The following is a 14652-nucleotide window of genomic DNA, read 5'->3' as shown; positions in this document are numbered from 1 at the left end:
CGATCTCAACAAATAATTTCTGTATGGACCTCGCTTTGTGCATGGGGGCATTGTCATGCTGAAACAGGAAAGAGCCTTCCCCACAATTTGGCAGAAATTTGGAAGCACAGAATCGTGTAGAATATCATTGTATGCTGTAGCGTTAAGGTTTCCCTTCACTGGAACTATGGGACCTACCACGAACCATGAAAAACAGCCCCAGACCATTATTCCTCCTCCACCAAACCTTAGTTGGCACTATGTTTTGGGCAGGTGGCGTTCTCCTGGCATCCACCAAACACAGATTCGTCCATCATATTGCCAGATGTGTGCTTCATCACGTGTTTTCCCTGCTCCAGAGTCCAATTGTGGTGAGCTTTTCACCACTCCAGCGGACGCTTGTCATTCATTGCGCATGGTGATCTTAGGCTTGTGTGCGGCTGCTCAGCCATGGAAACCCACTTCATGAAGCTCCCGACAAACCGTTCTTGTGCTGACGTTGCTTCCAGAGGTAGTGCGTGTTGCAACCGAGGACAGGCGTTTTTTACGTGCTTTTCAGCACTCAGCGGTCCAGTTCTGTGAGCTTTTGTGGCCTACCACTTCGCGGCTGAGCTGTTGTTGCTCCTAGACATTTCCACTTCACACTAACAGCACTTATTACGGTGCCATGTTGATAATCGCCTAGCTCTTCAGTAAGGCCATTCTACTGCCAGTGTTTGTCTATTGAGATTGCATGGCTGTGTGCTCGAATTTAAACACCTGTCAGCAACGGGTGTGGCTGAAATACCCGAATCCACTATTTGAAGGGGTGTCCACATATACTTTTGTAAGTATAGTGTATTTTGCCCGTGAGGTCGAGGGGAACTTCAAACCAAATCTCGCTTAAGGCCCCGAAAAGGGGACATGTTTTCATGAGCTTGAGTCCCAGGAAAACACTGATTTTTCTCAAGAACCATGCTCTAGTGTTACATAATGTTGACCCATTCCTATACCGTAGCTACAGTGGGGCAAAAAAGTATTTAGTCAGCCACCAATTGTGCACGTTCTCCCACTTAAAAAGATGAGAGGCCTGTAATTTTCACCGTAGGTAAACTTCAACTATGACAGACAAAATGAGGGGGAAAAAATCCAGAAAATCACATTGTAGGATTTGTTAAATGAATTTATTTGCAAATTATGGTGGAAAATAAGTATTTGGTCAATAAACTTTTGTTATCTCAATACTTTGTTATATACCCTTTGTTGGCAATGACAGAGGTCAAATGTTTTCTGTAAGTCTTCACAAGGTTTTCACACACTGTTGCTGGTATTTTGGCCCATTCCCCCATACAGATCTCCTCTAGAGCAGTGATGTTTTGGGGCTGTTACTGGGCAACATAGACTTTCAACTCCCTCCAAAGATTTTCTATGGGGTTGAGATCTGGAGACTGGCTAGGCCACTCCAGGACCTTGAAATGCTTCTTACGAAGCCACTCCTTCGTTGCCCGGGCGGTGTGTTTGGGATCATTGTCATGCTGAAAGACCCAGCCACGTTTTCACTCAAAATCTCACGATACATGGCCCCATTCTTTCCTTTACACGGATCAGTCATCCTGGTCCCTTTGCAGAAAAACAGCCCCAAAGCATGATGTTTCCACCCCCATGCTTCACAGTAGGTATGGTGTTCTTTGGATGCAACTCGGCATTCTTTGTCCTCCAAACACGACGAGTTGAGTTTTTACCAAAAAGTTATATTTTGGTTTCATCTGACCATATGACATTCTCCCAATCTTCTTCTGGATCATCCAAATGCTCTCTAGCAAACTTAAGACGGGCCTGGACATGTACTGGCTTAAGCAGGGGGACACGTCTGGCACTGCAGGATTTGAGTCCCTGGTGGCGTAGTGTGTTACTGATGGTAGGCTTTGTTACTTTGGTCCCAGCTCTCTGCAGTTCATTCACTAGGTCCCCCGTGTGGTTCTGGGATTTTTGCTCACTGTTCTTTTGCTCACTGTTCATTTTGACCCCACGGAGTGAGATCTTGTGAGGAGCCCCAGATCGAGTGAGGTTATCAGTGGTCTTGTATGTCTTCCATTTCCTAATAATTGCTCCCACAGTTGATTTCTTCAAACCAAGCTGCTTACCTATTGCAGATTTCGTCTTCCCAGCCTGGTGCAGGTCTACAATTTTGTTTCTGGTGTCCTTTGACAGCTCTTTGGTCTTGGCCATAGTGGAGTTTGGAGTGTGACTGTTTGAGGTTGTGGACAGGTGTCTTTTATACTGATAACAAGTTAAAACAGGTGCCATTAATACAGGTAACGAGTGGAGGACAGAGGAGCCTCTTAAAGAAGAAGTTACAGATCTGTCAGAGCTAGAAATCTTGCTTGTTTGTAGGTGACCAAATACTTATTTTCCACCATAATTTGCAAATTCATTAAAAGTCCTACAATGTGATTTTTCTGGATTTTTTTTCTTCTTCATTTTGTCTGTCATAGTTTAAGTGTACCTATCTCATCTTTTTAAGTGGGAGAACTTGCACAATTGGTGGCTGACTAAATACTTTTTTCCCCCACTGTATTTAACTCTAACTCAGATAGTCATCTCTACATTCACATTCCTCTACCAGGTTAGTGTGTTACATGTGTGTGTGATCATACTATCAGTATGTGACTGAAGTGTGTGTTGGTCCTGTAGAACCAAAGCCAGTGTATGCCCAGCCTGGCCAGCCTGATGTGGACCTTCCAGTCAGCCCCTCTGATGCCCCAGTGCCCAGCGCTGGTCATGATGACAGCATCCTCAGGTAATCCTCAGTCTTCCTGTTAAAGCCATTTTATTATTACTATATATGTCAGTACCATGTTATTTGTTGAAATGTAATGGCTCCCTGTAGAACAGTAGTATCTAAACGTCTGTTTGTGTATGATGCCCACTCCCCATGCAGGCCGAGTATGAAGCTGGTGAAGTTTAAGAAGGGGGAGAGTGTTGGCCTGAGGCTGGCCGGAGGGAACGACGTGGGCATCTTTGTAGCCGGAGTCCTGGAGGACAGCCCAGCTGCCAAGGAAGGTCTGGAGGAAGGAGACCAGATTCTCAGGGTAAGAAGTTTATCTCATACCTGCTTTACACATTTTATTATTATTAGCTGTTGTGTATGTTTCATCACTTTTAATGATTGTCACATTTTTGTCAACAAAGCCATTGTAAAGTTTCCTCTTTGGAAAGTGCGCAGGATATGTGGTTTGTTCTTTTCCACAGTAGATAGTGTTGAACGGTATGTTCTGTTCTGTCCTAGCTTGAGAACGTCTGCTGTCGTTCTGGAAACGTTCTCATCGCTGCCCACGCTTAGTTGGAAACACTTTGTTAAACTATGTGACCCACTAGCCGAAGGATCAATGACCTCTACTGTGTGGTCACTGGTCATAGTGATGTGAGATAGAAAATGGTAATTACGGTGAATCAGTCTGAGGTCAACGCCTGGCTCTTCTCCTCTCTGTCTTTCCTTTGTTTACTCTGAACCACACAATAGAGGTTGTTGTTCTCAGGCCCTGTCTGAAGTATTGTTAATGGAAGTCCTCTCTGATATCAGAGTTGGATTCATTTAATCATGTTTATCACTAGCCACACATTTTAATGAAACACACCATGCTTTGTGTTCCTCCCACACCACAGTATGGGTCAAGGTGGTATGTGGGGAGGGCTAACTCCTCCTCTTTGCTAGCCTCCTTCCCTGCTGTACAAACACATCTCTAGGCTCTGTGCTATTCCCTATGAGTGGGCTTCCAGGAATGTGTCCCAAATGGCACCCTATTCACTATATAGTGCACTACTTTTGACCTCTTCACTATGTAGGGAAAAGTAGTGCACTATAGTTAATAGGGTGCTGTTTCAGACACAAACCAGGATGTTGTTTTCCACCCCTGGGCAGGGAGCCTGTGAGTGTTTCCTGGCCTTCACAGTGTGACTAGTTGAGATAGATTTGAAGTCTCCTTTCTGAGGAGGATGAACGTTGTTCTATATGATTCAACCCCATGTGTTCCTGGTTCAAACGCTGGCTCTGCAGCAGGGTAAATAAACGTGATATTGTGCTGGGGACCGCAGGGCGTTGAGGTGGGGAAGTAGACTGGCCTGAACCCTGGAGATCTGATAGTCTCTGTTCTTCTCTCTCCCTCATCTCTGTAGGTAAACAACGTAGACTTTGCTAACATCATCCGAGAGGAGGCTGTGCTGTTCCTCCTAGACCTTCCCAGGGGTGAAGAGGTCACCATTCTGGCCCAGAAGAAGAAGGATGGTGAGTAACATGGGGAAAACAGATGTTAGATAAATGCACGTTGCGATCTTGACAGGGTCTGAGAGTGTATAGATTTGCATTTGCACAGAAACACACATTTTAAATTAACCTGGTTACATGTGAACTTTACACACGCTTTCAATCGTATACCCGAACATTTTTCCCTACTTCATTTCTTCCTCTACCATTTTCCCTCAATTCCAGTTTACCGTCGGATAGTAGAGTCAGATGTGGGTGACTCGTTCTACATCCGGACCCACTTTGAGTATGAGAAGGAGTCTCCGTACGGCCTGAGCTTCAACAAGGGAGAGGTGTTCCGTGTAGTGGACACCCTCTACAACGGCAAGCTGGGCTCCTGGCTTGCCATACGCATTGGCAAGAACCACCAGGAGGTGGAGAGAGGCATCATCCCCAACAAGAACAGGTAGAATACAGGAGAGAGACGTCATCCCCAACGAGAACAGGTAGAATACAGGAGAGAGCAGTCATCCCCAACAAGAACAGGTAGAATACAGGAGAGAGCAGTCATCCCCAACGAGAACAGGTAGAATACAGGAGAGAGCAGTCATCCCCAACAAGAACAGGTAGAATACAGGAGAGAGCAGTCATCCCCAACGAGAACAGGTAGAATACAGGAGAGAGCAGTCATCCCCAACGAGAACAGGTAGAATACAGGAGAGAGACGTCATCCCCAACATGAACAGGTAGAATACAGGAGAGACCAGTCATCCCCAACGAGAACAGGTAGAATACAGGAGAGAGACGTCATCCCCAACGAGAACAGGTAGAATACAGGAGAGAGGCAGTCATCCCCAACGAGAACAGGTAGAATACAGGAGAGAGACGTCATCCCCAACGAGAACAGGTAGAATACAGGAGAGAGACGTCATCCCCAACGAGAACAGGTAGAATACAGGAGAGAGGCAGTCATCCCCAACGAGAACAGGTAGAATACAGGAGAGAGGCAGTCATCCCCAACGAGAACAGGTAGAATACAGGAGAGAGCAGTCATCCCCAACGAGAACAGGTAGAATACAGGAGAGCAGTCATCCCCAACGAGAACAGGTAGAATACAGGAGAGAAACATCATCCCCAACGAGAACAGGTAGAATACAGGAGAGAGACGTCATCCCCAACGAGAACAGGTAGAATACAGGAGAGAGCAGTCATCCCCAACGAGAACAGGTAGAATACAGGAGAGAGCAGTCATCCCCAACGAGAACAGGTAGAATACAGGAAAGAGCAGTCATCCCCAACGAGAACAGGTACAATACAGGAGAGAGCAGTCATCCCCAACGAGAACAGGTAGAATACAGGAGAGAGCAGTCATCCCCAACGAGAACAGGTAGAATACAGGAGAGAGCAGTCATCCCCAACGAGAACAGGTAGAATACAGGAGAGAGCAGTCATCCCCAACGAGAACAGGTAGAATACAGGAGAGAGACGTCATCCCCAACGAGAACAGGTAGAATACAGGAGAGAGCAGTCATCCCCAACGAGAACAGGTAGAATACAGGAGAGAGACGTCATCCCCAACAAGAACAGGTAGAATACAGCAGAGCCTACTCTGCGTAACCTATATCTCTGTGGAGACAAGAGGGTAGGGTAGGTAGAGTGGGGGGTTGACAGCATTAGTCAAATAAGACACCAGCAGCAGTCGGTGTAGAGATGGTAAACAACAACCCTAACTTAAGGTGATGAACTAGGTTGTGTAAAGTAGGCCACATTAACATCACCCCTAGTCTCAATTACACGGGTGACAACTGCTCTAGTGAGAATGCATTTGCACTATGAGTCCTGTGAGGGTAGGAGACTATCTATTCATAATGAAACAGCAGACTGACAGAGTCCCTGTTGGAGTCTAGGCCTGGCCTGACCTACAGCCCCTGGCTATGTTTAGAGAGAGAGAGATTCCACACCATGGGGAAGATTGGAACCTCACAGTGCTCCCAACATACCAGCGTGACACAGATATTTATCACTTGCATACATTAACGTAACCATTATATGCGGTGCACCGGGGCTACTCTGCCACGTTGTGTCCCTAGCCATGCCAGTGTCCTCTTCAGTCAAATGTTGTTTTTTTACCACCCTTTTCTCCCCAACTTCGTGGTATCCAATTATTAGTAGTTACTGTCTTGTCTCATCGCTACAACTCCCGTACTGGCCCGGGAGAGACGAAGGTCGAGAGCCATGCGTCCTCCGAAACACAACCCAACCAAGCCGCACTGCTTCTTAACACAGCGCGCATCCAACCCGGAAGCCAGCCGCACCAATGTGTCGGAGGAAACACAGTACCCCTAGCGACCTGGTCAGCGTGCACTGCGCCCGGCCCGCCACAGGAGTCGCTAGTGCGCGGTGAGAAAAGGATATCCCTACTGGCCTAACCCGGACAACGCTAGGCCTATTGTGCGTCGCCCCATGGTCCTCCCGGTCGGCTGTGACAGAGCCTGGGCTTGAACCCAGAGACCACTGCGCCACCCGGGAGGCTTTCAGTCAAATGTTTACTGAATTCTAGGTTCTACTAAGGTATAGAAGTATTTCACAATAGAATAGTGATAAAAGTGCCGTAAATGACACATTGGATAACTGCACTAATTCAAAATAAAGGGCATGTTGGCAGTTTCCACTGAAATCCAATCTTTGAATCCATTGCCTGTTGCCTGACACCTCTCCAATCGCCCTCCCACAGGGCAGAGCAGTTGTCCAGTGTGCAGTACACCCTCCCCAAAACGCCAGGGGGCGACAGGGCTGACTTCTGGAGGTTCCGTGGTCTGCGGACCTCCAAGAGGAACCTGAGGAAGAGCAGAGAGGACCTGTCTGCCCAGCCGGTCCAAACCAAGTTCCCTGCCTATGAGAGGGTGGTGCTGAGAGAGGGTAGGTGATCTCCAGAGCAGGGTCCATGGGATACGTCACAATACCTAAACTAGCCTACCACTGAGAATGCTTTCCCAGTACATTGCTTCATTCTAAAATGTATGCTAGTGTGAAAATTGGAATGCAGCCATGTGTTTGCCTACAAATTTGACCTTGAGACCGTCAAATATGGTGTTTTGTGTCTTCTGTTATCTAGCTGGGTTCCTGAGGCCTGTAGTGATCTTTGGGTCCATCGCAGACGTGGCGAGAGAGAAGCTGGCCAGAGAGGAGCCTGACCTGTTTGAGCTTGCCAGTGAGTAGCCTTTAGCTAGCCATCTCACTGTCTGTCTCACACACACACACACACACACACACACACACACACACACACACACACACACACACACACACACACACACACACACACACACACACACACACACACACACACACACACACACACACAGCTGGAGTAACACAGTGCTTAGAGCAGCTCTGTGTTAGAGCCTAGAGGGCGCCCTCATCTGCCTTCTCCAGGTCCACTTGAGGGAGTAGCTAGCATCTTTAGCATGTAGTGTTCATTCTAATACCCAAAACAGTATTGAATTTCAATTTTCCTAAGTGCACTACTCCAAAATCCACATGTAAAGTAATTCCAGCCCTGGACATATTTTGCGTAACCTTTATCTCTGTAAACCTTGTATTTTCTTTTCAGAAACACAGCAACATGAAGGAGTGGAAAGTATGTCATGAAGTGCATCAACTTGTTTGTATCAGTGCTAATTGATGCTAGTTAGCTAGGTGGTAGCCTACCCTCTGTACCGTAGATGTGTTTTCTGTAGTTGGTCATGTATGGCCTGATTCAGCCTGTAGGGAAGTTGTGGAATGACAATGTAGCTAGTTATGGAGCATGTACCCATGGCACAGTCGCTATCCTATAGATAATAAGCTGCATACATAACAGTACTAGTCTTCATTCTTAATTCCCAAGCCCCTAATGTCTGTGTGTGGATTACACCATAATCTGTACTTAAAATTTAAACTTTTACATTAGATTGGAGAAGATGCCTTATGCCATTGGTGTGTTTGTGACTGAAATTGTAAGGGCTAGTGATGTTAGCACTCTGCAATCTAGAATGCTGATTGAGGGGTGAAAGATCCTGTGATAAGTGTTGAGATCTGAGTAGTGAAACTGCACCCAGGTCAGCTGGCCTCTCAGAGGGTCATTACCTTATGTTGGCAGATAGACAGATAAGGCCGGCTAGCCATGTTTAAACAATTCACCTTTTTAGAACATTCCCGCTTAACTCCCCTGACGTTTATATCCATTTTAAATTTGAATCATGACTCTATTTGAATTGATTCCCTATCTTCTTGAATGTGCATTATCCCACTTCAATGCTTTTCACACATGTAACACATTTCCTGCATTGCGGATTATACTATACTGTGATGTCTGTAGTTGCACGCGCACATTCATAATGACACTATTTTATGTTTTGAAATGTGCTTAAGGCATATTGCATGCACTAGGGTGAAGGTAATGAGCTGAGATGCATAGTGAGATCTGCAGTAATATGACACCGTAACACTGTCCCTTCTCCCCCTCTGCAGAGAGTGAGCCCAAAGATGCAGGAAAAGACCAGCGCAGCTCCGGGATCATTCGCCTCCACACCATTAAACAGATCATTGACCGGGTGAGCGAGACTACTTACTACACGGATGCGCATACACACACGCACGCACGCACACGCGTATACACACACGCATGCACCCTGACAGAACCTCACAGACAGATCCCCTCTTAAAGCACATACAACATACATGCATAGATTGACTCATCCATGGCTCACTACTGCTCTCTGGTGTTCATGGGATAGTGTTTTTGTTTGACCAATATATTAAAAATATAGTCTAAAACAGCAATCTGAGCAAACCTTTTAGTGTTAGTATTTAGATCAAATATTCTTAATTTTCTTTTGGTGGGGGGGGTGTCCTTAGGACCGGCATGCTGTGCTGGACATCACCCCCAACGCTGTGGACCGTTTGAACTACGCCCAGTGGTACCCCATCGTGGTGTTCCTCAACCCAGACAGCAAGCAGGGCGTCAAGACCATGAGAACCAGGCTGTGCCCCGAGTCCAGGAAGTCAGCCAGGAAACTCTACGAGAGAGCCCTCAAACTGAGGAAGAACAACCACCACCTCTTCACCAGTGAGTTTCTATGGGAGGGAGGGGAAGGGAGAAATAGTGAGTGGATGGAGTTGTCAGGAGTGAGAGAGGCTAGGGCTGTGTGCTGTACTGTAGTGCGGACCAGGGGCGCAACTCCAGTTGGATAAACACTCCAAACAGCCTACCCGACCACTCTGAGGCGTCCGCACAGTTGCCTCTTTTTGTATCGCATTCCAATGCTAAAACTGGGTCGGACAAAAAAAATGCAATTTCAGAATGGGGGGGGGGGACATGTCCCCCGTCCCCAGTGAAAGTTGCGCCCCTAGTGGGGACTATCAGCCGGTGGCACAGTACAGTCAGTGTCTTAGCGGGGTGCAGTTCTGTGTCCCCTCCTCCTCACGCAGGCAGGGCTGCTCAGGGCTCCGAGCTAACCTCCCACAGGACTCCAGCCGTCATTACCCATTCCCTGCACGTCCCTGCCCCGTATGAAATGGGAGGCGTGAATTCATTTTTCTACACACATCCAGCCTCTTCTTTCCCATCACCGTTGAGTTACTCCCTTATTCCACATGGGTCTGTAAATGAAGCACTGCCTGGTATTTATTTAGAACCAGCCTCGAGAGAGCGAGAACAGAGAGAAGTGTCACCTGTGGTATTTGTCAGGTCAAACAGATTGACAGTTGCCAGGCAGCGCTATAGACCTTGAGTGTTGTTGGACTCATGACAGCTCATAGTTACAACAGTGGCAACAACCGGTGATGAGACGAGCAGCTTTGGGATGATACAAGCAGTGATACTAGAAATAAGCTTTTCCCCTCATGTAGAATAATAATTAATCATCAATATCTGAATCAATGATAGTTAGACATATCAATTAATTACTTGTTCAGGGCTTGGTTTCCCAAAAGGCATCTTAAGGTTAAGTTTTTGTCCTTCGTAGGAGCATCGTTACATCTCCTTAGCTGTTTCCCAAAAACATCGTTATTAATGTTGCACTTGAAAACGCTCGTAATCTAACGCCTGCCACAGACCACTCGTAGAACAGCTAAGTGCATCGCTTGCCCTCACACGTCACTTTTTACACAGAAGATCTTTGCGAAACACATAATTACATGGTTTATGTCTCTGTGACCACGGATAACTTCAGAACAAAGTTGACTACAAATACAACGTTGCCAATGTCTTTACAATTGATCCAAATGAGCGACATATAAAAAGATGATTCAAATTAACATCGAGATGACTGCATTAAAATATAAACAGTAGTGTATAGGCCTATTTCAATCATATTGAAATACATTTCATGTTTAGTCAATTGAGTTCTATTTTGCTACTTGTAGGCTACTGTCTGTAGTTTGTCTCAATAAACACTGAGTATACCAAACAAATATCTCTCTAGGAGCTAATCCGCCAACATTATTGTGAAAAATGTGAATGTTAAGGTAATATTCTAATGGAGAAAGCTGATCCTAGAACAGCGCTTCCTTTCTTTTGAGCCTATCAGTTTGGACACATGCTCCAACGGCATGATAATCGACCATTCTCTCTGCGTGGTGTTTTCAAAGTTCCATTGCTATCGGAAAACCAGGGTCTGACGTGTTAATCTTAATGGTTTTTCATGAGGCTATAAGAACAGTTTTTCAGTGATTATGAGAATTGTGTCATAATGTTTCTCTGTATTCATTTGAGAGGTGCTTTGTCTCTGCTCTTTCTCTTCTCTCTATCCTTCCCAAGCCACCATTAACATGAATAATATGAATGACGGGTGGTACGGTGCCCTGAAGGAGACCATTCAACAGCAGCAGAACCAGCTGGTGTGGGTTTCAGAGGGAAAGGTAGGACACTCAGCGCCGAGACTAACGTCATCAAACACTTTAATGTTAATGTTGTATTCAAAATAAATGTCAGACATTTTTAATATACAATGTATTTTGTGCATTAATGTTTTTCTTTGCCATTCATTTCTCGTTTTTCTTTGTCTCTCCTCACTGTAATGTTGCTGCTTCTGCTCTTTATCTCCCTTCCCCCTCTCTCTCTTGTCCCTCTCCCTCCCCCCTGCTGTCCTCCTGTCGTGTCTCCCCAGGCGGATGGTGCTCCAGATGATGACCTGGATCTGCACGATGACCGTCTGTCGTACCTGTCGGCTCCGGGCAGTGAGTACTCCATGTACAGCACGGACAGCCGCCACACCTCCGACTACGAGGACACGGACACAGAGGGCGGGGCCTACACCGACCAGGAACTAGACGAGACGCTGAACGATGAGGTGGGCCTGCCCACTGAGCCCGCCATCACCCGCTCCTCGGAGCCCGTCCGAGAGGACCCGCCAGTAATCCAGGAGCCCCTGGGGTACGGCGGGTACCAGCACACAGTGCAGCCCGACCCTCTGAACCGGATCGACCCAGCCGGATTCAAGGCACCAGTGGCCCAGCAGGTACCGTTTATGAGAGCCGTGCATCTGCCCTGTTGTCTCGAATCCGTGGTGTGCGTGAGGAGGGTGTTTTGGCGCCGCTATTGAAGCTGTGTTTTAAAACAGTATTATCTACTAACACAAAACAAACAAAAAAAGATGGAAAGAACATTTGTGTCCACTTCAGTATTTATTCACTATCGTTGTTTGTGTTTTTTTATTTTTGAAGAAAAAAAAATGAAAAAAGCAAGAATACGCTTGACTGTTATAATCAGTATTCACGGCATGTGTTAGTGTGACTGTTATAATCAGTATTCACGACGTGTTAGTGTGACTGTTATAATCAGTATTCACGACCTGTGTTTAGTGTGACTGTTATAATCAGTATTCACGACATGTGTTAGTGTGTCTGTTATAATCAGTATTCCCGACATGTGTTAGTGTGTCTGTTATAATCAGTATTCCCGACATGTGTTAGTGTGACTGTTATAATCAGTATTCACGACATGTGTTAGTGTGACTGTTATAATCAGTGTTCACGACATGTTAGTGTGTCTGTTATAATCAGTATTCACGACATGTGTTAGTGTGTCTGTTATAATCAGTATTCACGACCTGCGTTAGTGTGACTGTTATAATCAGTATTCACGACCTGCGTTAGTGTGACTGTTATAATCAGTATTCACGGCATGTGTTAGTGTGACTGTTATAATCAGTATTCACGGCATGTGTTAGTGTGACTGTTATAATCAGTATTCACGACATGTGTTAGTGTGACTGTTATAATCAGTATTCACGACCTGTGTTTAGTGTGACTGTTATAATCAGTATTCACGACATGTGTTAGTGTGTCTGTTATAATCAGTATTCACGACATGTGTTAGTGTGTCTGTTATAATCAGTATTCACGACATGTGTTAGTGTGTCTGTTATAATCAGTATTCACGACCTGCGTTAGTGTGTCTGTTATAATCAGTATTCACGACCTGCGTTAGTGTGTCTGTTATAATCAGTATTCACGACCTGCGTTAGTGTGTCTGTTATAATCAGTATTCACGACCTGCGTTAGTGTGACTGTTATAATCAGTATTCACGACATGTGTTAGTGTGTCTGTTATAATCAGTATTCACGACATGTGTTAGTGTGACTGTTATAATCAGTATTCACGACATGTGTTAGTGTGACTGTTATAATCAGTGTTCACGACATGTTAGTGTGTCTGTTATAATCAGTATTCACGACATGTGTTAGTGTGTCTGTTATAATCAGTATTCACGACCTGCGTTAGTGTGACTGTTATAATCAGTATTCACGACCTGCGTTAGTGTGACTGTTATAATCAGTATTCACGACCTGCGTTAGTGACTTTATTATCAGTTTTCACGACCTGTGTTAGTGTGACTGTTATATCAGTATTCACGGCCTGCGTTAGTGTGACTGTTATATCAGTATTCACGACCTGTGTTAGTGTGACTGTTATATCAGTATTCACGGCCTGCGTTAGTGACTTTATTATCAGTTTTCACGACCTGTGTTAGTGTGACTGTTATTATCAGTATTCACCAGCTGTTAGTGTGACAGTTATAATCAGTATTCACCACCTGTGTTAGTGTGACTGTTATTATCAGTATTCACAACCTGTGTTAGTGTGACTGTTATAGTCAGTATTCACGACCTGTGTTAGTGTGACTGTTATAGTCAGTATTCACGACCTGTGTTAGTGTGACTGTCATAATCGGTATTCACGACCTGTGTTAGGTGTGACTGTTTTTGTTTATGTCGATGTTCTCACTGACGAGAAGTTTTGTGTCTGTCAAGTGTCTGTATCGGTACCCACCTATGTGCTCTTCCTAGTTGTTTCACTTGTGATTCTGACTGATACCGTGATACCAGAAAGTATTATGTGCATGTTGGAAATGTCAGTGTTAACCACATATTGCTGTAAATGTATTTATCTGGGTCGATTCGGCCGTTATGATATCCACGAACAGTTTCTCTTCTGATGTGTAAGAGAAAAAAAGAAAAGCAAAACATTGTACTGTAATCTAGAATTAAAATCCAATCAGACTACATTAACAACAGAAACTTTGTCCTGTTGCGAATTCTTACGTGGCAAATTGAGCATCTAAAGCCATCAGTTGAATTTGGTCCGAGGATGGTGAGTTACTGAGTCGGTCGGTGGAGGAGGTACAGAGCAGGCTGTGTCACGCTGTAACGTTAACATTAGTGAGGGTGTATCTCCCTCGTGGAGTAGCACCTTGTATTAAACGTTTCTGAACCACTTCACAGAATGAGAAAGCAGAGGCTGTTCCGGCCACCATGCCTATCCTCCCTCAGCAGCCTGAGCAGCCTGTGTTACTGGCTGAGACAGAGGCAGTGCCCCCTGCTGTCAACAACACCGTAAATGGTGTAGCTGGTTTGAGCCATGGTTTAAGCCTTGGCCCTATCGCTGCTCCCCAGAGCGAACCCAGTCCAGGCCCCGGCCCCGAGGCTGACTGGCTTAGGATGCCCACCCCTGATCTAGCTCAGCCCCTGGCCCCGGCCCCAACGCTCGAACCCGAACCCCTACAATCCGGACCGCCCAGTTCAGAACCACAGGTACCCATCGTCTGGACGTGGCCTGGCCCCGGCCGACCCCGCTGTCGGTCTGCTGTGGCCTGTCGCTGCCTGCCTGTGTACCGCCCGTCACACGCTTTCCTTTCACTCTTGCATGCCTGCCCGCTGTCCACTGTGTGCTTCTGAGAGAGAGAGACTGTGTGTATCTGAGCACTCGTAAACAACAGTGGGCTTCTTGGAGGAGAATATAGACTGATTGCTGCATTGGTGTGGTACCTATATAGAGAAGAGCAGCGAAGAACCTGAAGCTCTCACTGTTGCTTACCCTCTTTGCATGGCTACAACATGTTTCAGTTGGTTTCTCTTCTGTTTAAACGTAGCAATAGAACAGATAGTGGTGGTATATTGGTTGATGC

At 45.9% G+C, this 14652-nt stretch overlaps 1 protein-coding gene across 1 annotated transcript in view; it reads left to right on the top strand.

Moving 5' to 3' along the window:
* LOC124033821 (tight junction protein ZO-1-like) overlaps positions 1-14652 on the top strand; it is a 151960-nt gene that overhangs the window by 119657 nt on the left and 17651 nt on the right. The window contains 11 exon segments of the mRNA XM_046346175.1: positions 2653-2758; positions 2900-3050; positions 4135-4243; positions 4448-4667; positions 6936-7120; positions 7317-7412; positions 8714-8796; positions 9101-9311; positions 11004-11104; positions 11353-11703; positions 13970-14278. Of these exon segments, the coding sequence (XP_046202131.1) occupies positions 2653-2758; positions 2900-3050; positions 4135-4243; positions 4448-4667; positions 6936-7120; positions 7317-7412; positions 8714-8796; positions 9101-9311; positions 11004-11104; positions 11353-11703; positions 13970-14278 (1922 nt within the window).

This window comes from Oncorhynchus gorbuscha, linkage group LG04 (assembly GCF_021184085.1).
Source record: "Oncorhynchus gorbuscha isolate QuinsamMale2020 ecotype Even-year linkage group LG04, OgorEven_v1.0, whole genome shotgun sequence".
Lineage (NCBI taxonomy): Eukaryota > Metazoa > Chordata > Actinopteri > Salmoniformes > Salmonidae > Oncorhynchus > Oncorhynchus gorbuscha.
The sequence above is the reverse complement of the archived record's forward strand: the minus strand, read 5'-3'. Positions and strand labels throughout refer to the sequence as shown.